Source organism: Maniola hyperantus, chromosome 20 (assembly GCF_902806685.2).
Source record: "Maniola hyperantus chromosome 20, iAphHyp1.2, whole genome shotgun sequence".
NCBI classification, from domain to species: domain Eukaryota; kingdom Metazoa; phylum Arthropoda; class Insecta; order Lepidoptera; family Nymphalidae; genus Maniola; species Maniola hyperantus.
Window position 1 is genome coordinate 12,772,166 of NC_048555.1, and position 22,969 is coordinate 12,795,134.

At 38.9% G+C, this 22,969-nt stretch overlaps 3 protein-coding genes across 4 annotated transcripts in view; all 3 read left to right on the forward strand.

The window, feature by feature from the left end:
- On the forward strand, positions 1-16,453 carry LOC117992041 (nose resistant to fluoxetine protein 6-like). The gene is made up of 13 exons (XM_069505441.1): positions 1-134; positions 831-1,176; positions 1,257-1,368; positions 1,632-1,716; positions 2,068-2,234; positions 2,388-2,466; positions 2,962-3,065; positions 3,647-3,820; positions 4,529-4,679; positions 6,000-6,192; positions 7,048-7,190; positions 8,306-8,472; positions 16,336-16,453. Exons 1-13 carry the CDS (start codon positions 12-14, stop codon positions 16,337-16,339), a joined length of 1,848 nt encoding a protein of 615 aa, XP_069361542.1. The 5' UTR covers positions 1-11; the 3' UTR covers positions 16,340-16,453.
- LOC117991738 (uncharacterized) overlaps positions 9,602-22,969 on the forward strand; it is a 19,824-nt gene continuing 6,456 nt past the window's right edge. Inside the window, exon 1 of one of the 2 annotated variants that reach the window (XM_069505463.1) lies at positions 9,602-9,625. The gene's annotated coding sequence lies outside the window, so the exon portion shown is untranslated. Of the gene's footprint in view, positions 9,626-18,551; positions 18,675-22,969 lie in introns of those variants that run through there. The other variant, XM_069505462.1, reaches the window with a different exon arrangement.
- Positions 18,610-22,092, forward strand: LOC117991739 (uncharacterized). Its single transcript, XM_069505464.1, has 4 exons — positions 18,610-18,670; positions 19,030-19,794; positions 20,038-20,268; positions 20,980-22,092. Exons 2-4 carry the CDS (start codon positions 19,039-19,041, stop codon positions 21,160-21,162), a joined length of 1,170 nt encoding a protein of 389 aa, XP_069361565.1. The 5' UTR covers positions 18,610-18,670; positions 19,030-19,038; the 3' UTR covers positions 21,163-22,092.

Below are 22,969 nucleotides of genomic sequence, written 5' to 3' on the forward strand. Positions count from 1 at the left end.
AATATGATCAAATGCCCGCACTGTACCATATGGACGATTACGAGGGCTGTCTACAAGAACCGAGCGGACTGTACTGCACTGTACATTTCAGTCTCGTTTCTGACACCCCTAGTGAACTGCTTGATATGATACAGGTACAACTTTAACTCATAAAGCACAAATCAAATCGCAGAAATCTTTAAAAAAAGCGTGTAACTAAGCGGCGTGCTTTGCCACTGAATTTTGGTGAAATTTCTCTGTAATTTGTAAAGGCTAGTCCACACCTGCGCACGCACACAAACCGTGCACACAAGGTGCATCGTAAGAATATAATGTGGACGTGTTCACGAGTGGTTGTGAGCGGTTCGCTTGCATTTAGTACAAATCACGGCATGCACAATATGTTCGTGAGTTTTTAGGAGTCAGGATGATTATTCGTCGGCAAATACCGTTCAAGACGTGCACGTGCGCACAGTGACGCTTCCATAGGCGTTCGATGTGTGTTGTGTCCACGGTTCCTGTGCCTGCGCAGGTGTGGATCTATCTTAACGTTGTTTAGCGATTACCGCTAGATTTATCCTTAGCCTAAAATAGCTCTACTATAGAGCTTCTAGGAGGCCTGTCCCACAAAAATATCCTCATTCTTTAAATGTCACCAAAATATTGTAAACTGGTTACAGAGCTGGTTTTTTGTATTACTTATTGAAATATTAACATTTCGCTCAACATTCATGTTCCACCATAATCATATTCATGTAACATAAAACTTGGATGGTCATCGACATTATTATCGGTCCTTGAACTTTAGCACAATGTTGATCAATAAATCGAATTAATGTGATTTGTTTTAGGAATACTCGTTACGAAGAACTCATTTTAATCACACAAATCTAAGATATGGCATATGCTTAATAGCTACCCCAAATTCAATTGCAAATTATCCAAATTGCCAAAAGTATAGAGGAAATACAAGTGAGGTGTCAACAGACTTCCTTGAGGGATGCCTCAACGAATCTTTATGGAACGGATATAAACTAAAAACAAGAGTAAATAACCATGATTGTCAAAGCGTGTCCGATAAAAATATTGACATAGATTTTGCTGATATTATGGTAGGTACCTTGCTGCTTGCAATTTTGATGGTGAATGCTATAGGAAGCTTCAATGAAATCTATTTTAAAGTGGAGAAATGTAAAGGTAGGTTCTTGTAGGTAATTAGTTAAAAAACAGTTAAGTATATTGTCATTTTATGCATTTCATCTAAAAAATTATTTTAGGACCCACATTTCTGTCGTGTTTTGCAATAAATCGAAACTGGAAGAAACTTAATTCGATGAAGAAAAATTCGGATCCTAGATTACAAAGCCTTGCGGGATTACATTGTATAAAGTGTGTAACTATTTCATACCTATTCTATTTTCATTTACACAGCATTATTAAATTTTCGTTTTTTAATTCGATTACAACTAGACTGCGATCTCACCTTATAGTAAGTGATGACGTAGTCTAAGTTGATAGCGGGCTAACTTGATTTCTAAATATAGTACTTTCTTCTTTTAAACTACATTTTGAATCTTTTGGATGACTTATTTTTTTGAGAAATTATGTTTTAACTTTTTATTTCTTCGTAATATTGTGTTGTTTTTTAATAGGTGTATCATTATGGCAGGAGTGATCATGGCGCATTGTGTTTGGCCATTTCTACAGACTATTAAAAATTCACATGCTTTAGAACTGGTACGTATCTATTGACTTACAATTATAAAAATAATTAAACTAACAATAGCGAATGAATCAAAAACCCCTGAGCTGGTGGTTATAATAATACCATGGTCATCACCAAGTGGTATTAGATTCCAGCCTTTGATAGGAATTGATTTTTCTTGAAACCATTTCCAAAGGTGGTGTGGTGCGTAGTGATATTTGGAAATGACTTAAGCAGCATAAAATATCTACTATCATAATAATTATATTAGAGAAAAGTTTATAGAGAAAATAGAAGTTTACATACCAGTGGTACATTAATTTACTGATGCCGATGATGATTTACGTAAATAAATAACTGAAAATGTCTAAATTTATTTTTAGGCTTACTACAGTATACCGCAATACATTTTACTGAACGGTTCTATAGTGCTGCAGACTTATTTGGTCGTATCTGCATTTTTGCTTATTTACAAAATAGAACTTATCTCTGAGAAGGTGAATCTGAATTGGAATGTGATACCGTTAGGAATACTTGTGAGATACATTAGGTAAGAGCTGAAAATGTATATTATACGAGAACCATCTGCTGAATTAATATTTTAGGTACCAAGCAATGAGTTCTTACACTAAAAAGCTTAAAATAAAAATAAATAAAATAGTGTTTTTGGTCGGTTTTTTAATATTTTATTTTATTGTTTAAGACTAACACCGGCATTAGCAGTTGTGTTGGCTTTAATGGCTACGTGGCTCAAATTCGTAGGACAAGGGCCATTATGGTCGGTAAGTGTAACTTTTATTTCCTTTTTTCTATTTCTAACAATGGAGAAAGCTCTAAATTCAACTATCATTCTATAAAGTAACTCTTCATTTAAATTTTCATAGTAATAATTAACATTTGAGAAACATTACTTAATAGTTTTATTATACTTAGTAGGATTTATTGAGTTTTCATTAAATTTCTATTTTTTTGATTTCTTTAAGTTTAAAAAATTCAAAATAAAAAAAAATCTCTCTCTTTTTCTCTTCTATCAGCGATCAGTCCCTGGACTATAAACAGATTGGAGGTTCGTAAAAATTCAAGAAATTATAAATCACTCCTAATAAAGACTTATCTTTTGAATTTGTAGCTTTAGTTTTAAGTTCGCGTAAAAATTATCTTACAAATCCAGCAACTGGCAATCAAAAAGAGTAATTTATTACCTATTTTGAATAAATTATTTGATTTTTATTATAAGTAGTTTGATTGTTTCTATTCATTTCAGTGCTAATTTTCAGATATCAGGAGGTGTAGAGATGGCGGACTGCAGGAGTCGCTGGTGGGCGTACCTGATGTACCTCAACAACAACATCAGCAATGCGCAGTGCATGATGCAGACATGGTAAGGATAATCCACATCGAAAAATCTGAAAAGTTTTTTGATATTAAGTGAACGACTACCAACAAAGTTAGTTTTGCGGTTCGTTAACAAAAGTGATTCTTACCATTTACTTCTTCTGTAGTACGGAACCCTCAGTGCGCGAGTCTGACTCGCAGTTGGCCGGTTTTTAGGGTTCCGTACCTCAAAAGGAAAAACGGAACCCTTATAGGAGCACTTTGTTGTCTGTCTGTCGGTCTGTCAAGAAACCTACAGGGTACTTCTCGTTGACCTAGAATCATGAAATTTGGCAGGTAGGTAGGTCTCATAGCGGACATTCGGGGAAAAATCTGAAAACCGTGAATTTGTGGTTACATCACACAAAAAAAATTAAATTGTGGTCATGAACAAATATTGCCATTTTCAACTTTCGAACTATATCATATCATATGAAAGGGCTTCACTTGTGCATTCTAAAACTGATTTATTTTTATTTTTATGCATAATAGTTTTTGATTTATCGTGCAAAAAGTCGAAAAAATACGACTGCAGTACGAAACCCTCAGTGCGCGAGTCTGACCCGCACTTGGCCGGTTTCTTTACAGGTATCTAGCAGTAGATATGCAGCTGCACTGCTTCGCCCTGGTGCTGCACGTGCTGCTGCGAGGGTCAGCACACAAGAAGACTGTCCTGGCTGCCATGTTCACCGTCGGCGTCATCATCCCCGGGATTCAGATCTACTGGCAAGACTTGGATGGGATTCTCATGGTTGTGCCCGAGTAAGAAGTATTATGTTATTGATATAACTAGCTTATGCTTCGTCCGCGTGGACTACGCAAATTTCATATACCTATTTCACCCCCTTAGGGGTTGAATTTTCAAAAATGCTTTCTTAGCGAATGACTACGGCATAATAGCTATCTGCATGCCAAATTTCAGCCCGATCCGTCCAGTAGTTTGAGCTGTGCGTTGATAGATCAGTCAGTCAGTCAGTCAGTCAGTCATTCAGTCAGTCAGTCAGTCACCTTTTCCTTTTATATATATAGATATATCGTAAACTTTTACATAAAATTATACGATTTTTTTTATATTTTTCGCGTTTTTTTTATGGTATCATAACAGTTAACATCAGTAGGTACCTACTATCATCACCTATCTTCGTTTTTGCCAGCGTTCTGGTTACACCCTGTATTTATATTTATGAACTCAGAAATTTCCCCTCTTTCATTTGATATCTCACTCGATAGCAAAAAAAATCAGAGATCACTCGCACTGTGTAAACTAGGTACACTTTATTTTCACTGACATTCCATTGTACACAATCTCTAAACTAAAATGACACGTCTAAAGATATTGCTATCCCTTTCATAATGTTGCTTGCGGAAAAAGATAGCACTAGATTTAGACCTGTTAATTTAGTTTAGTTTTGAGATTGTGTACAAGAGAATCGGCCCCTAGATTACTCATTATTTGTTCGTATTTTTCAGGCAAGCCAAGATATTATTCGCGACGGACGCCACGTTCACCGCGCTGGCGCGGCGCTGGCACACCAACGTTGCCAGCTACGTCGCTGGCATGGCGCTGGGCTACTTCGTGTACCGCTGCCAGAAGAATAATGTCCACTTCGATCAATATAAGGTAAATGTCATTCAATGAAAATGAAAAAAACTTTATTTTTCTCTTTACATTGATTGCCTTAAAAGTAAAGAACGGTAAGAAATGCTTTAGTTAGAAACTGTGTTACAGTTGTTAACGCCCACCAGATTGAGAAATTATAAAAGAAAAAACCGGCCAAGTGCGAGTCGACTTGCGCACTGAGGGTGCCGTAGTACAATCGTATTTTATCGACATTTTGCACGATAAATCAAAAACTACTTACTAGATCTCGTTCAAACCTATTTTCGGTGGAAGTTCGCATGGTAATGTACATCACATATTTTTTTTAGTTTTATCATTCTCTTATTTTAGAAGTTACAGGGGAGAGTGGGGGGAGGGGGGGCACACATTTCACCACTTTGGAAGTGTCTCTCGCGCAAACTATTCAGTTTAGAAAAGAAAAAAATTATAATAGAAACCTCAATCATTTTTAAAGATCTATCCATAGATACTCCACACGTAAGTATGGGTTTGATGAAAAAAAAATTTTGAGTTTCAGTTCTAAGTATGGGGACCCCCAAAATGCATTGCTTTTTTTCTATTTTTGTGTGAAAATCTTAATGCGGTTCACAGAATACGTCTACTTACTAAGTTTCAACAGTACAGTTCTTATAGTTTCCGAAAAGTTAAACCCTAAGTAAAAAGAAACAAAATATTTTTCTTTTGAGGAGTCAGCATAATCGACTTACAGAAATAGAAATAGAAATAGAAATAGTGTTTATTTGCTAGAATGTGGTACAATTTGGTCTTAAATCTATTTTGTTCTAACACATTCAACCAATAACTTAGTGTGCAAATTGTTCTATTACATTAAAAACGCATGTCGATGTCAATAATAATTTAAAAAATAAATTAGTTATCATAAAATATAAATAATTATCCTACAACAGCAACAAAACAGTTAAGGTCAAATCTACATTAATGGGTCATATAATCATTTACACTATAGAAAAATTTTTCCATAAGCCTGTACGGGAGCGGTGTGCAGGCTCGACCGTACCAAAGGGGAGATCTCCCACCGAGCGGTTGGTTGTGCTCGGTAGCGCCAGCTGGGCCGACGGTTATGTCTTGAAACTTCTATATATAGTCCAGATTGCAGAAAACTCCGTTAGTGCGATTACCATCGGCGGTACATTTGTTCGGGACTACGTCATCGATTGAACAGCGCCATCTAGTTTCTATTGTGGTAACCGCCACAAGCCAGTCCTTAAGTTTGACCTTAAAAATTTGTAGCGGCATGGCTTGTATTGACTGCGGTAGCTTATTCAGTAAAACTAATAGTTTGATGTGTTCGTTTTGCAGAACTACAAGTACCGCGTCCTCTACTGGGCCATCTTCCCTCTCATGCTGGCCATCATCCTGTCTGGCGGCGTGTTCTACCGGGACTCTCCGAGAGACCCCTTGTACATCAGACTGCTGTACGGCACTGTGGCCAAGCCCTTGTTCGGGGTTCTCATGGCACTGCTGATATGTGGAATGATTTTCAAAATGGAGAGTGAGTGCCTCTTGAATCTTGTCGACTTTACCTGTCTTTTTATGACCCGACTTCATAAAGGAGTGGTTATGTGTTCATCGATTCGGAAAGCAGATTCTACTAAGCTGCCCAAAAATCAACAGTTGCTCTTTTGAAAGTTCTCCGTATCTCCAAAGAAAAACTGTCTGGCAAGGCCCGTCAGGGAATCAAAACCTAACAAAAGTTTAAACTGAAATTTGGCATACAGATAGCTATTATGACGCGCTACCCAATCTGTCCTTTAGTTTGAGCTGTACGTTGATAGATCAGTCAGTCAGTCACCTTTTCCTTCTATGTATTTAGATTTTATGATGATTGTAACGTACTGAACACTTAGCACTGGCGGGTAAGTAGGTATATCTAACAAGGTACGTGCGACTACTTAAACTTAAAGACTGATTCAAATTAAGGTCCACTTTATTGTCCACTTTTAGAATAATCACAATTAATATCTTCAATTTACTAAATACACTTAACACTTATAATATTCACTATTCACTTAAGAGCGTTCACTGTTCTGATTCGCACTCTTTCCCCTGTAATACAAAACTTGCCGCGTCGTCGAATTCGTCCGCTTATATACGATTTCGGGGCTATGTCCGTCCCTTACTATCTTATACGCCCGTCCCTTTCACAGATTATTCGAGAAATCTCGAGTGGATCATAAATTACGCAGACAATAGATGTTTACACTTTTTCGATGCTAGCCTATTGTTCTTTGGCGTAAACACGATGGTCCCTTTTTTTGCACGTATTTTGAATCGAATCTTTTCTCGAACTAAATTAGTACCTACTGACGGAATCATCGCGAACAATGATGTTGAATATTGTTTCCAGGTTTCTACCGGTGCATAGTGGAGTGGAGGGTGTGGGCGGTGCCCGGGCGTCTGGCCTACTGCATGTTTCTGGTGCACTTCGCGTTCTTCAGGATACACGTCTCCACGGCAACCAGCCTCGTCACAATGGGCCCTTACGACGGGGTGGGTATTTATGTATATTTTATATACCCTGAGGCCTTTTTTTTTTTTTTTTTTTTTTTCTCTAGGAGGAGGAAAAATCCCTAATGGACTTCTGTTTATCGACAGGGTGTGTCCGACTCGCACGGACTAAAAAGACCTCCCCCTCTGCGAGATCAGCACGGAACCGTGTAACATTACTTCGTGCTGACCCTCTGGTTGCTCTCTCTCCTTTTTTTCTTGTTTTTCTCTATCCTCCCTTCTCAACATTATGGCTCTCAGCATCTGACCGTATCTGTGCCCTGAGGCCTGAGTCAGCTAGAGTTCAGAGTCACTCAGCGAGCGATGGAGAGATCTATGCTTGGAGGTACCTACTCTACGTGATCAAATCAGAAATGAGGAGATATGTAGGTGAACCAGAGTAACTGACATAGCTCAACGGGTGGCGAAGCTGAAGTGGCGCAATGGGCACGGCACATACCTAGTTCGAAAAACCAATAGATGTTGGGGTCTCAAGGTGCTGGAATGGCGACCTCGCACCGGAAAGTGCAGCGTTGGAAGACCTGCCAGGCCCCACAAGGTGGACGGATGACATCAGGCGAGTCGCAGGGAACCGCTAGATTCAGGCGGCAGACCGTGGCGTGTGAAAGTCCCTACAGGAGACCTATGTCAGCGGTGGACGTTTATGATGATGATGATGATACTAAATATTTAAACAGTTTTTTCGTTTCTGTTCACCGAATGGTCTGTATATAATGGCCTAGGTTTAGAACAGTAATTGGTTCGATGGTTGTTGCTCCTATCGAGAAATATTAGCCAATATTATCTCTACCGTCGAGATCTATAGGTCAAGATACAGTACGCGGCCGAAAGTGATGAACATCGACCTTTCGAATGACATTTCATCTTTGTAGAGCGTTGTCTCTGTCACTCATACCCATATGACGCTTTGTCGGACTCAACGACCGAGACAGTGCTCTACAAATCTGTTGTCTCCTTCTAAAGATCGATGTTCATAACAGGGGTTTGAAATTTGTATAGAGCACGTGGACGAAGTCGCGAGCATTAGCTAGTAAATACTAAGGCTGATCGTATTTTCGAACTTTAGCTTGCTTGAAAATCCTAATATATTTTTTCAGCTGGTAACATTCGCACGGGTGTGTGCCGCCTCGCTGGGCTGCGCGGTGCCGCTGTGGGTGCTGGTGGAGGCGCCCTTCACCCAGCTCACCAAGTACCTCTACCACATCGCCGACCAGCGCAGACAACACTACCAGCCTGATGACAACAACACTCAAAAATCGGTCAAGTGCGAGTCGGACTTGCACACGAAGGGTTCCGTACCATCGTACAAGAAATAACACTTTTTTTTTTATTTCATGTGCGGCCATTTTGAAATTTTCAGTAGGTAGGTATTTGTTGTCAACAGAAATACACATTCTGTGAAAATTCCAACTCTCTATCTGTAACAAGCAGAGACAGTCTGTCAGACAGACGAACGGCCGGACGGACGGACAGCGGAGTCTTATTAATAGGGTCCTGCTGGCACACTTCGGGTACGGAGCCCTAAAAATAGTTTTATGTTACCGATCTGTACATAAATATAAAATAAATTGAAATTCTTGTTTAATTAAAAATATCCTAAACAGTTGATAGCCGCGGCTTCATCCGCCTGTACACTAAATAACACGATGCGCGTGTATCTTATTCGAGCGGCGTAAAGCGTCAAGCGACGCGACGCGCCGCTGGGTATGTCACAGTAGCGTCGCTGCACCGCGCACAATATTCTCTCCAGCTGCGACGCGCAGCAACATGCGGTGAAGCGCTGTGCAGCGCAGCTCTAGTGCGATATGCGCCATACAAAATGATAGAAATGATATTTTGACGCTTTGTGGCGCGACGCGCAGTGACGCGCAGCGCAGCTCAGTTGCGTACAGGCCAAGGCAACATTACAAAAGGCCACGCTTATTGCTGACCCAAGACCCAAGCGATTCTAGTGGACCTATTGCAAACTATATCGCAATTCGCAGTTGGCCACACTGCGAGAGACGCGCCACGAGGTGCCTAATTAATCACCGCGCGAGTCGCGTAGCGAACGAACGTGTTGCTTAATTTTTATTAGTCGCCATTCAATGGAAGAAGTTTTAATTTCCGCTGTTTTCCTGTGTGTGTAATCCTGTACACAATAGATAGCTCCTAACTTATTTCTAAGCTTGGCACATAATATAATGTGACCTTAGCCGAAATCTTGGATCGTCGAATACCACAGAATATATAATAACAATCAATACGCTATTTACATTTACAAATTTTTTGTACGACTGCGATCTCGCGCGAGAATTGAATCAACATTCAGTTTAGTTCAAGGTTTAGCCGCTACAAGGCCTACAAACTGTGCTCCGATTTACTAAACAATATTCTCTAACGTTGGAGAGTTGAATTCTGAAACATTTAACTACTAGGTAAGTTATAACTTATAACCTACCTACCTAGTTTCCAGCTTTATTTTGATTAGTCAGAGCACAAAGTTCCGGATATACTTACGTACTTATAATAGAAATCCTTTAATCTATAATTATAATGGTAGAGCTAGTAGGTAGGTACGCGACAGGGCGGGTGGCGTGCGGGTGTGCGGGGTGTTCCCCCCGTCTCATACCTCGATTGCCATCTCGACCTGTCGCAGGTATTATTGTATCAGCCTAAATTGTTACTTTATCTTGCGTGCCACCATAGATAACACATTATCTACCAGAGATGTGCCAATGCCATCCAGATAATTTGCGAAAAATCTGGAGGTAGAGAACACGTGTACTCAGGTATTTTTGGTATAAAACATGAGATTAGGTACAGAATTATTTGATATCGGTCATAGACCTATAATACTCATATCGGTAGTGACATTTTTTTAAAGAATATTTAGCCATGTTAATCTTAATCTATACCTACTATCTATACTCTATACTATAATATATATATACTAGCTGATCCCCGCGGCTTCGCCCGCGTAGATTTAGGTTTTTAAAGATCCCGTATAGCCTATGTCACTCAGGAATAATGTAGCTTTCTACTGGTGAAAGAATTTTTAAAATCGGTTCAGTAGTTCTAAAGATTACCCCCTACAAACAAACTTAACGACATTACCTCTTTATATAATACTAGCTGATCCCCGCGGCTTCGCCCGCGTAGATTTAGGTTTTTAAAGATCCCGTATAGCCTATGTCACTCAGGAATAATGTAGCTTTCTACTGGTGAAAGAATTTTTAAAATCGGTTCAGTAGTTCTAAAGATTACCCCCTACAAACAAACTTAACGACATTACCTCTTTATATAATATTAAAGATCCCGTATAGCCTATGTCACTCAGGAATAATGTAGCTTTCTACTGGTGAAAGAATTTTTAAAATCGGTTCAGTAGTTCTAAAGATTACCCCCTACAAACAAACTTAACGACATTACCTCTTTATATAATACAACGGGCCGTGCAGCAGAAATCGTAATATTTTAATTTCGCCATAACTTCAAAACCAAACGTCCAATTTTAATCATTCAAAGACCAAATATTATCTCCATAAACTGTTCTTAGTGATGAAATCATTTATTTTGATAAGGATTAATAGCATGAGTAAAATAAACGCGTTTAAATGTAGTCCAAAAAAAATTCAAGATTTTTAAATAAAAAAATGGTTGCTGTGCCTCACTCGACATAGATGGGTATAGTGTGTCGCGGACTTTTTTGTAGATATTTATAAGATCTACAATTAATTAGAACATTTTATGGTTCTATCTTTTATAGTTTAGGCAGCGTACGCAAAATAAGTAACTTTTCTGGTTGATTTTTTACACCTTGTGTCCGAAAAACCCAAATATCTTACGGAACCCTATTTTTTTCCAAAATAAAATATAGCCTATGTTACTCGTGGATAATGTAGCTTTCGAATGGTGAAAGAATTTTTAAAATCGGTCCAGTAGTTTTTGAGCCTATTCAGTACAAACAAACAAACAAACAAAGTTTTCCTCTTTATAATATTAGTGTAGATATATAATATATGACCCGCCCCGGCTTCGCTCGGGTGGAATTTAGAAAATCGAGGTGGGGGTTGAATTTCCGAAAATCCTGAAATACATAGGTTCTTCATAGCTTCATTTGTTGCCGAATTACTCATAGTCATAGATCTAAACTCCCCTCCCGCACGCGCACCCCCGCCTTGGTGACGCCCACTTCGCAACGGGCCGTGCAGCAGAAATCGTAATATTTTAATTTCGCCATAACTTCAAAACCAAACGTCCAATTTTAATCATTCAAAGACCAAATATTATCTCCATAAACTGTTCTTAGTGATGAAATCATTTATTTTGATAAGAATTAATAGCATGAGTAAAATAAACGCGTTTAAATGTAGTCCAAAAAAAATTCAAGATTTTTAAATAAAAAAATGGTTGCTGTGCCTCACTCGACATAGATGGGTATAGTGTGTCGCGGACTTTTTTGTAGATATTTATAAGATCTACAATTAATTAGAACATTTTATGGTTCTATCTTTTATAGTTTAGGCAGCGTACGCAAAATAAGTAACTTTTCTGGTTGATTTTTTACACCTTGTGTCCGAAAAACCCAAATATCTTACGGAACCCTATTTTTTTTCCAAAATAAAATATAGCCTATGTTACTCGTGGATAATGTAGCTTTCGAATGGTGAAAGAATTTTTAAAATCGGTCCAGTAGTTTTTGAGCCTATTCAGTACAATCAAACAAACAAACAAACAAACAAACAAAGTTTTCCTCTTTATAATATTAGTGTAGATAGATAATATATATTATATATATATATATATATATATATATATATATATATATATATATATATATATATATATATATATATAGTGTAGATATATATATATATACCTACATTATTATTATCTACTAGCTGATGCCGCGGCTTCGCCCGCGTGGATTTAGGTTTTTGAAAGTCCCGTGGAAATTTTTGATTTTCCAGGACTAAAGTAGCCTATCCGTGGTAGCCCGTCCCCGAGATACAAGATATCTCAGTACCAAATTTCGTAAAAACATTTAAACGTATGATTCTTTAAAAATCCCGTGGCATCGCCACGATTTAAGAATGCGATTCCTTACAGCATCAGGGATGAGGAGATGGATCCTTGAGTTCAATGATAGTCTTCACTTGGTAGATACCTCCAATGTTAAGTTATTATAACCGACAGTTTCTGAATTCCATCAGTTTAGGTGACCGGGCCCCCTGCAGCATCAGGATTGAGGAGTTGGAATCCAATTTTTTATGGAACAATGTTGCAAAGTTTCTCTATCGATCCAAAAAGGAACTACGCAAATCGGTTCAGTAATCTCGGAGATTTCGGTGTACATAGGTGGAAAACACAACTCCTCCTTTTTTAAAAGTCGGTTAAAAAAGATGGTTAATCCTCCCTGGTTAATCCTCTACTTGTTTGTGAAAGTCCCGTCAAAATAGGTTCAGCCGTTCCGAACATTAGCCCGTTCAAAAAGACAAACAGACAGACAGACAAAAATTTAAAAAACGTGTGATTTAGTTATAGTACAGTTCAAATAACCATATGAGCTGAATATGAGGCAGTTATTTCGGAATTACAGCTAGACACTTCAATTTTATTTATAATATATATAGAAGTATCTATACTATCTATATCTATACTGATAAATAAAATTGAAGTGTCTGTCTGTAATTTCGAAATAACTACCTCAAATTAAGCTCATATGGTTATTTGAACTGTACCATAACTAAATTACACGTTTGAGGCGGGTAATCTTCGGAAAGGCTTAACCTATTTTGACGGGACTTTCACACACAAGTAAAAAATTAACCAAGGAGTGACATAGGCTCATCCAAGCATAGGCTACTTTCCGATGTTGGGAAGCAAAACATGTCGATGACCTTCTCGTACGAACGTGGTGAAACTAGACAGACGTCGTGCGCCGAAGATAAGCCGATAACTCATCTGTTTTTAAAAATGTCTTTGCGATCCGCGCAAGAAAAATTTAAAAAAATAGGGCTAAACATATCTTTAGCTATAATTCGAAGACGTTTAGTGGAGATAAAGTTAAAATATAGAAGCAAATTAAAGAAACCGCTTCACATGCCGCTCTGAAAATCTCATCGAAAAGAGACTGATCTGGGCTGTAAAGATGAATCAAATATACCAGAAAGCATTATTACCATCTGCCCGATAGCTATTCCCAAGACCAAAATGAATCATGGATATTACGAGAGGACAATGACCCTAATTACCGAAGTCGTCTATGCACCACCCGGTAACAAGAAAATGGCATCGAGGTATTAGACTGGCCCTCACAATCTCCGGACGCTTACCCAGTTGAAAACGTTTGGTCGTTGATGAAGCTAAAGCTTCGAGGAGAAAAGTACTAACCGCCGCCGAGCTTACTCGCAACATAAAGCCATATGGAGATCATTATCCCGTGACTACGCTGAAAAATTTGATGAAAGTATGCCTCGAATTTGCCAAGCCATTTATGGATAACGGAGGAGACTGGAACGCCTTATTAATAACTAGCTTCTGCTCGCGAGCTCGTCCGCGTGGCCTACACAAATTCAAACCCCTATTTCATCCCCTATTCATTATCATATGCAGTCACGGGCACGAAGTCGCAGGCATTAGCTAATTTATGATATAAAAGGCAAACGATACGATTTCTTTTATCGTACATGTCACTTATCAAACATTGATTGTAAAAACAATTATTATACCATGATATCATTTTATATTTCATGGAACCATTCCACTTGCAGCAGTCCATGATGTCGGAAGCCGAAGAAGTTCTCAACGAAATCCTCGCTAAAGTATCCAAGGAACAAGGCTACGAAGATTGCCAGATATCTGCCAAGCAGATATCAAGCGGTGGAGCCAACTACACTAGCTTTATATACGAAGCCAGTATCTCGGCGCCAAACAAAGAGGAGCTCAAGTTATTCGTCAAAGTAGCAGCATCAGGAGAAAAAATGAGGAGCAATGCGGTGTTCCAAATCTTCGAAATAGAGAGTTTTGCATACAATGTTTTACTGAAAAGATATAAAGAATTGGAGGAAAAGCACAACGTTCCTGAAGAACATAGACTGGTAACTCCCAAGTTTTATAGCAGCAGTGAAGAGTATTTAAGAGAAGCGTTAGTTTTAGAAGATTTGTCAACATCTGGATACATCACATATGACAGATTAAAGTCAATAGATTGGGAGTATGCATCGAAATGTATTCAGAATTTAGCAAAACTTCACGCTTTATCAATCGCTTGGTCTATCGAGGATCCGGAAGGGTTTAAAGCAACTAACACAATGTCAATGGTTGATGCTTTAGACGGCATGATGGCTTACATGGACACTGTGATCACAAATGCTCTACAAGTTACACGGGAGGAGAATAAGGAACGCCTTTCTAAGTTCACCCAGAAAGTTAAGGAAGACAGAGATTTCATGGTGATGATATACAATCCCTTAAAGCGGCCTGTGATAGGTCATGGTGACTATAGATCAAGCAATTTGATGCACAAGGTTAACAAGGTAAGTTTAAACTTAGTGCAACGGATGGGGTTTGAACCCTGCCGGTTTTTTTATTGAGATCAAAATATATAAATTTAAATTACAATCTCATCCTAACAAAAACGGGTGAAACTTGAAATTTCGTGGACTCATTTACTTATTGAAATAATTTTCCGCTCGCTGCGCTTGTGTTGGTATTTTCTGCTAGCATATTTTGTAAAGACATTAAAAACCTTTTCAGGACGGCACCATCGACATAATTTCGATTGACTACCAAACGCTGCACCGCGGGAATCCTATCATGGACCTGATGTACTTCATCTTCACTGGTTCGGATAAGAAGTACCGCGATAACCATTTCAAGCAGACCTTGGAGTTGTACTACACGGAACTATGCAGCGCTCTCCGGAGATTTGACCTCGATCCTAGCGACATATACCCGAGGGAGGACTTCGACTGTGAGTTGCATAAGGTATGTGTACTTACATCGTCGTCACCATCAAAGTTGTAGTGTTTTGTAGTGAAAAACCGGTCAACTACTAGCTGGACTCACACACGAAGGTTTTTGCACCATCGTGTAGGTAGGTTATAATAATACGAGTATATGGAGTGTAGAGTTAAAGGATGGATGAGGAAGGCGGAAGACCGTGTTTGGTGGTGCGCTCTTGGTAAGGCCTATGTCCAGCAGTGGACGCAGGTTGATGGATTGGATTGGATTGGAGAGGTAAGGAGCACGATCTCTTATCGGGGAAAAATTAAAAAAATGGCCAGCTGTACTAGCAGTAAATAATAGTTCAAAGACATTCAAAATTGGCCCTAGCGTAGGAAAAGTTTATGGTATTGTGGCGGTCGCCTCAGTTGCAATTAGATGGCGCCACTCAGTCAATAACATTTCATGACGTAGTCCCGAACAAATGTACACCCAACAGTACTCGCACTAACGAAGTTTTCTGCAATCTACACTATACTGAGAAGTTTCAAGTACGAACTTTAGTCGTCGATCTTGCTGGCGCTACTGAGCAAAACCAATAGCTCAGATGGATAAGATCCTTTGGTACGGTCGAGCCTGCACACCGCTCCCATACAGTACGAGTGATAGCAGTTGTTAACGATAGAGATATAGATTTTTTCTTAGCGGCAATAGAAATACACACTCTGTGAAAAAACACTACCTATTATGGTTCATGATATACAGCCCGCTGACAGACAAACAGACGGACGGTCGGTCAGCGGAAGCTTATATTTTTTTTATTTTTTTTTATTCAGATACAAGTTAGCCCTTGACTGCAATCTCACCTGGTGGTAAGTGATGATGCAGTCTAAGATGATAGCGGGCTAACCTGGAAGGGGTATGGCAGTTTTTATTAAACCCATACCCCTTTGGTTTCTACACGCCATCGTACCGGACACGGCTTTGCCGGTAGCCACGGCCGAAGCCTCCCACCAGACCAGACCAGAAATTTAGAAATTATAAAATTCCAAACCCCTGCCAGGAATCGAACCCAGGACCTCCCACTATTAAGACCACAGCGCTCACCACTGCGCCAGGGAGGTCGTCAAGTGGTCTTGTTAACCATCCCCCTTCGGGTATGGAACGGAAAATTGACAAAGTTTTTTTTTCATTTCAGGTGATGCCTTACGGGCTGATGACAGCCATATTCTGCTTGGTACTGGTGACCGTGGACGAGCAGGACGCGCCCACCGTGACCAAAGACACCGCCTTGACCGACTTCGCGTTCAACCCGAGCACGCTGTACAAGGAGCGGCTCAACGATATCGTGGACGATTTCGTAGCAATGGGCATTATTTGAGACGTTTTAAAGCCTGACCAGAAAAATATAAAAAAAACTTGCCCTGGGGGCGCCGCTAGATTATGATCTATGGTCACGCCATTGCTTTGTTTGCTTTAATCTTTAGATGTTAGGGTTTATTGTTGCGTGATTTGTACTGTAGTGCCATAGGAATATCTAATAACATAATAACTAGAGCCAATGTAACGTCAGGGGTCAAGTAATAGTAATGTAGTAAACGGTCAATATAACTCAGTTCTACTGATTTTCGGCAATATGGCGTATCGTAAGGCCGTACGTCAGGCTATACATAGTTAGTACCTAAATGTTATTTAAATGAATTTTAAATATCTCACAAGTATTATTAGTTAGATTCTATTAGTTTTAAGATAAAAGTTATTTGATTTTAAAAATTAAACTTTTTGACCAAAATCTTTTTTTTCGTAGAAAAAATCAGCAACTATGAAGTTTGGATCAATGGTGGCTTTGGGAGATAACATGTAATATAGGTGTAAAAAACGTACGTCAAAGTATATCTATTTTTTCATATTTTCTTCGGAATAGTATTAGAAATCACGCCATGCATTGCCAAACACTTATTATAGTGTCGTGGCAACCCCCTGCCAGACACCCTTAAATTTTTTTAAATTTAAGGGTGTCTGGCAGGGCCTGGACACAATGCATGACGTGATTTCTAATACTATTCCGAAAATATAAAAAATCTTAATATATATAAAAGGAAAAGGTGACTGACTGACTGATCTATCAACGCACAGCTCAAACTACTGGACGGATCGGGCTGATATTTGGCATGCAGATAGCAATTATGACGTAGCCATCCGCCAAGAAAGGATTTTTGAAAATTGTACCCCTAAGGGGGTGAAATAGGGGTTTGAAATTTGTGTAGTCCACGCGGACGAAGTCGCGAGCATAAACTAGTTAGTTTATACTTTGTCGTAAGATTTCTTTACACTTTTATTACATGTTATCTCCCAAAGCCACCACGATCCAATCTTCATAGTCGCTGATCGTTCCTTTCTATATTAGGGACGTTATATACGCAGAGAAACTGTCAGCTTTTATAAAATAACGAAGGTCTGACACACGCTGGCCATCTCTCTATAAACTTAATTATGACAGAGATAATGATTTTAAGCTTATTTCGTGGTTTAATGACATATTTTAATGTATAAAACCATACCATTAATCGTGGTATGTACCCGTTTTATACATTAAAATATGACAGAGATAATTTATTACAAGTATAAATTGCACACATTCATTTGAAGCTCGCGTATAACTTCTCAAAGTCGCCGGTAGGATAGGATTCTAATAGGTATAACCCTAGAATAATAAATACTATTCCAACATCAATGGGTATAACACATTCATACCCATATTTTGTTCATATCCCTAAATTATCACTACCCATATCATAAAATGCGAGTGTGTTTGTTTGTTGGTTTGTCCTTCAATCACATCGCAACGGATCGACGTGATTTTTTGCAAAGGTATAGTCTAAGGCCTGGAGAGTGACATAGGCTAATTTTAACCCGGAAAATCAAAGAGTTCCCAGAGGATTTTTAAAACCCTAAATCCACGCGGACGAAATCGTAGGCATCAGCTATTTGTACTAATATTTTTTAAAAAAATTGAGATCGCTACGAAAATCGTAATAAGCTACCCGTACGAAGCCGGGGCGGATCGCTAGTCATAAATAACGCTTTAGATTTTTACCGAATACGTATGTTAAAATATTCGGTTATTCAACTTGTAATGTAGTAGTCGGGCTACTTAATAAGTATTAGGTAGCCCGACTACTACTACTAAATAATTGAAGTTGAGCAACGTATGTGACGAAAGTCGACATAATAATAATGTCCTATCGATTTTGGATCTTTCAGTTACGTGTAGGTATACTTAATATATTTTATATCCGTGTATTATCTGTTATCACGTCTTATCAGTTGTCATTGATAGTGCACAATAATAATTTTATTAGCAAATGTCTTTTATAACACGACAAACCTAGTCTTGGACTGGACGGCCAAACCGATTCCCCATCTTGACGAACATTATCTAGCACAGAGATAGCTTGGACGTACCTATAATATTATATTCTGCTGAAGGATAATATTATCTGCAGAAAATTTTATACTGGTGGAAAATATACGTAGGTATATTTATACTACTACTATTCCCTAGGTAGGTACTATTCCCTCGCTAGCTTAGCACTCGTTGATTCGGTGTGTTTCTATTATCACTACCATATTATATCTACATACGCAAGTTAAAGACCTGGAGAGTGACAGAGGCTAGTTTTTATCCCGGAAAATCGAAGAAATCCCACGAGATTTTTAAAAACCGGCATTCACGCGGACGAAGTCAGCTGGTTTATAATATTAAAAGCAATCAATATGATTTCTTTTATCGTAAAATATGTTACTTAGATAAAAACAGTCATTGCTTTTTTGAGTTTTTTTTGTTAACCATGATATTATTTTATATTTCATGGAACCATTCCACTTGCAGCAGTCCACGATGTCGGAAGCCAAAGAAGTTCTCAACGAAATCCTCGCTAAAGTAGCCAAGGAACAAGGCTACGAAGATTACCAGATATCTGCCAAGCAGATATCAAGCGGTGGAGCCAACTACACTAGCTTTATATACCAAGCCAGTATCTCGGCGCCGAACAAAGGAGAGCTCAAGTTATTCGTCAAAGTAGCAGTAGTGGGAGAAAAATGGAGAAGCAATGCATCGATCCGAATCTTCGAAACAGAGAGTTTTGCATACAATGTTTTACTGAAAAGATATAAAGAATTGGAGGAAAAGCACAACGTTCCTGAAGAACATAGACTGGTAACTCCCAAGTTTTATAGCAGCAGTGAAGAGTATTTAAGAGAAGCGATAGTTTTAGAAGATTTGTCAGCATCTGGATACATCACATATGACAGATTAAAGTCAATAGATTGGGAGTATGCGTCGAAAGGTATTCAGAATTTGGCAAAACTTCACGCTTTATCAATCGCTTGGTCTATCGAGGATCCGGAAGGGTTTAAAGCAACTGACACTATATCAATCGTTGATGCTTTAGACGGCATGAAAGATTACTTTGACATTATGATCACAAATGCTCTAGAAGTTACACGGGAAGAGAATAAGGAACGCCTTTCTAAGTTCACCAAGAAAGTAAAAGAAGACAAAGATTTCATGGTGATGATATACAAGCCCTTAAAGCGGCCTGTGATAGGTCATGGTGACTATAGATCAAGCAATTTGATGCACAAGGTTAACGAGGTAAGTTTAAACTTAGTGCAACGGATGGGGTTTGAACTGTTGAGGTAAGTTTTAGTACAAGGGATGGGGGTTTGAACAATTAATTATCTAAATTAAAATTACAATCTTATCCTAACAAGAAACGGGTGGAACTTGAAATTTCGTGCACTCATTCAGTTATTGAAATAGTTTTCCGCTCGCTGCGCTTGTGTTGATATTTTTCCGGTAGCATATATTTTGTAAAGACATTAAAAACCTTTTCAGGACGGCACCCTTGACATAATTTCGATTGACTACCAAACGCTGCAGTACGGGAATCCTATCCTGGACCTGATGTACTTCATCTTCAGTGGTTCGGACAAGAAGTTCCGTGATAACCATTTCAAGCAGACCTTGGAGTTGTACTACACGGAACTATGCGCCGCTCTCCGGAGATTTGACCTCGATCCTAACGAGATATACCCGAGGGAGGACTTCGACTACGAGTTGCAAAAGGTAATGTGTACTTACATCATCGTCACCATCAACATTGTAGTGTTTTGTAGTGAAAAACCAGTCAAGTACGAGCTGGACTCACACACAAAGGTTTCCACGCCATCCCTGTCCCTGACGAACTCTCAAAAGTCCAAGCTCAAGGTTTGCCAAAGAGCCATGGAACGCAGCATACTTGGAATTAAACTAGCAGATAGAAGGTTTTCTGCTATTCGTTCCAAAACGCGAGTAGCCGACTTGGCCTTGCAGCCGCTTTACTCAAATGGGACTGGTCAGGTCTCGTGTGCTGTATGCCAAATGGCTCAGGTATGGACAAAATCTGCTTATTTCTGGACTCCCCAGAGCTATCAACGCCAGCGTGGTAGGCCGAGGCGACGTTGCCTTGATGAATTAGATAAGTTTACGGTTACGTGGCCTGAAGAGGCACGGAATAGGCACGGAATACGGTGAAGGGATCGGAGGGAGGCCTTTGCCCAGACGTGGGAAAGTGCAGGCTGATTTAGATTTAGATAGATTTTTGTTATAGCGGCAATAGAAATACACACTGTGAAAATTTTAACTCTCTACCTATTACATGAGATATATAGTTCATGAGATACTGCCTGCGGACAGACAGACAGACGGATGGACAGTCATCGGAGGCTTAGTATTAGGGTTGACCGTCCCCCTTCGAGTACGAAACGGAAAATTGACAAAGTTTTTTTTTCATTTCAGGCGATGCCTTACGGGCTGATGACAGCCATATTATGCCTGCTAGTGGTGACCGTAGACGAACAGGACGCGCCCGCAGTGTCCAAAGACGCCACCTTCACTGACTTGGCGCTCAACCCGAGCACTCTATACAAGGAGCGGCTTAACGATATCGTGGACGATTTCGTAGCAATGGGCATTATTTGAGAAGTTTTAAAGCCTGACCAGAAAAATATAAAAAACTTGCCCGGGGGGTAGATTATGATCTATGGTCACTTGCACCGTTCACTATAATTTGACCCCTGCCGTCATGTTGGCACCATTGCTTTGTTTGCTTTATTCTTTAGAAAATAGGGTTTACTATTTGCGTGATTTGTAATGGTGCCAATATAACGTCAGGGGTCAAGTTATAGTGAACGGTCAATACAACTCAGTTCCACGGATTTTCCGCAATATGGCGACTGGCGATGTATTTTCTTAAGTGCCCCGTAAATGGTTAAACATTTAACAACTGTTCAAACAAGGGTATTTTATTTATCTGGTCAAGCTATAAATACGAGTAGGTACCTAGTAAATGTTATTTAAATGAATATTAAATATCTTACAAGTAACTATTACTCGTTAGATTCTATGAGTTTTTAGATAAAAGTTATTTGATTTTAAGATAAAGGTTATATTTTATAAAAATATTAATGAATGTATATTTTTTTTGACAAAAACAATATTTTATTTCGTTGGTACGATCAGCGACTATGAAGTTTGGATCAGTGGTGGCTTTGGGAGATATCAGGTACAAGTCAGGTACCTATTAAAGGTGTAAAAAAAATCGTAAGTAGGTACCTACGTCAAAGTTTAAAGTCTTTTTTTTTTTTTTTTTTCGGATAGTATTAGAAATTACACCATGCATTGCCAGACACTTATTATAGTAACGTGGCAACCCCCTGCCAGACGCCCTTAAAGTTTTAATTTAAAGTTTAAGGGAGTCTGGCAGGGCCTTGACGCAATGTATGACGTGACTTCTATACTATTCTCTCAGAACAAATACCTGTTTCAAGTAGCCCAAACTAATGTGACATTTAAGCTCTTATTAGTACGTGACTAAATGATTATTATTTTCCTCCTTATCACCATGACCACTTTTTTGTTTGTCAAGATGTCTGATGTATTTGAACGTGAGATCTTGACAAACAACGTGAAGTGAGGTTGACAAGTAGTATTTAAAGAAATAATTGGCTTGTTTTGTTGTTTATAAAGTTATTGTGCAATGGTGGGTTGCAGTATAATAGGCTACATTAGCCGAAGCGAACGTAAAATAGAAGGAATAATATTTCACAAGTAAGTACCTCTGTTTGAGCGAGAGGGACTATAGGGGCCACGCTAGTTGCATATCTGTGTATATCTGTGACCATTCCGAAATAAAATAAAAATTAGACTATACTTTGACGTAAGATTTTTTTACACCTTTATTAGCTGTAATCTCCCAAAGCCACCACGATCCAATCTTCATAGTCGCTGATCGTTCCATCGTATTAGGGACATTAGTTGCGCAGAGAAACTGTCAGCTTTTATAAAATAACGAAGGTCTGGCACGCGCTGGTTCTCTCTCTATACACTTAATTATGACAGAGATAATTTATTACAAGTATGGAGTAATATGGATGGAATATGGATTTACACATTTGCAACCACAGCGCGTCGCCACTTGTCGCTAATGCCATCGACATGCCGCGCATAATAATCTCGCCACTGCAAGGCGCATTTTATGCGCCTTGCAGTGGCGAGATTATTCCTAGTTTTTTTCCTTTCCTTTTTCCTTTGTTCCTTTTTTTTAGTTCCTTGTTTTACATTTACAAATCGTATGTCTACAGAGTATAGACGTCCTGCTGCGTCACGTCTGGACGCCTTGTTCGACTCCGTTTCAGCTAAGTAAGTATATAATATAAAATAAATAAAATAAAAATCTTTTATTCAAATAAACTTTTACAAGTACTTCGAATATTCGGATGCATCTACC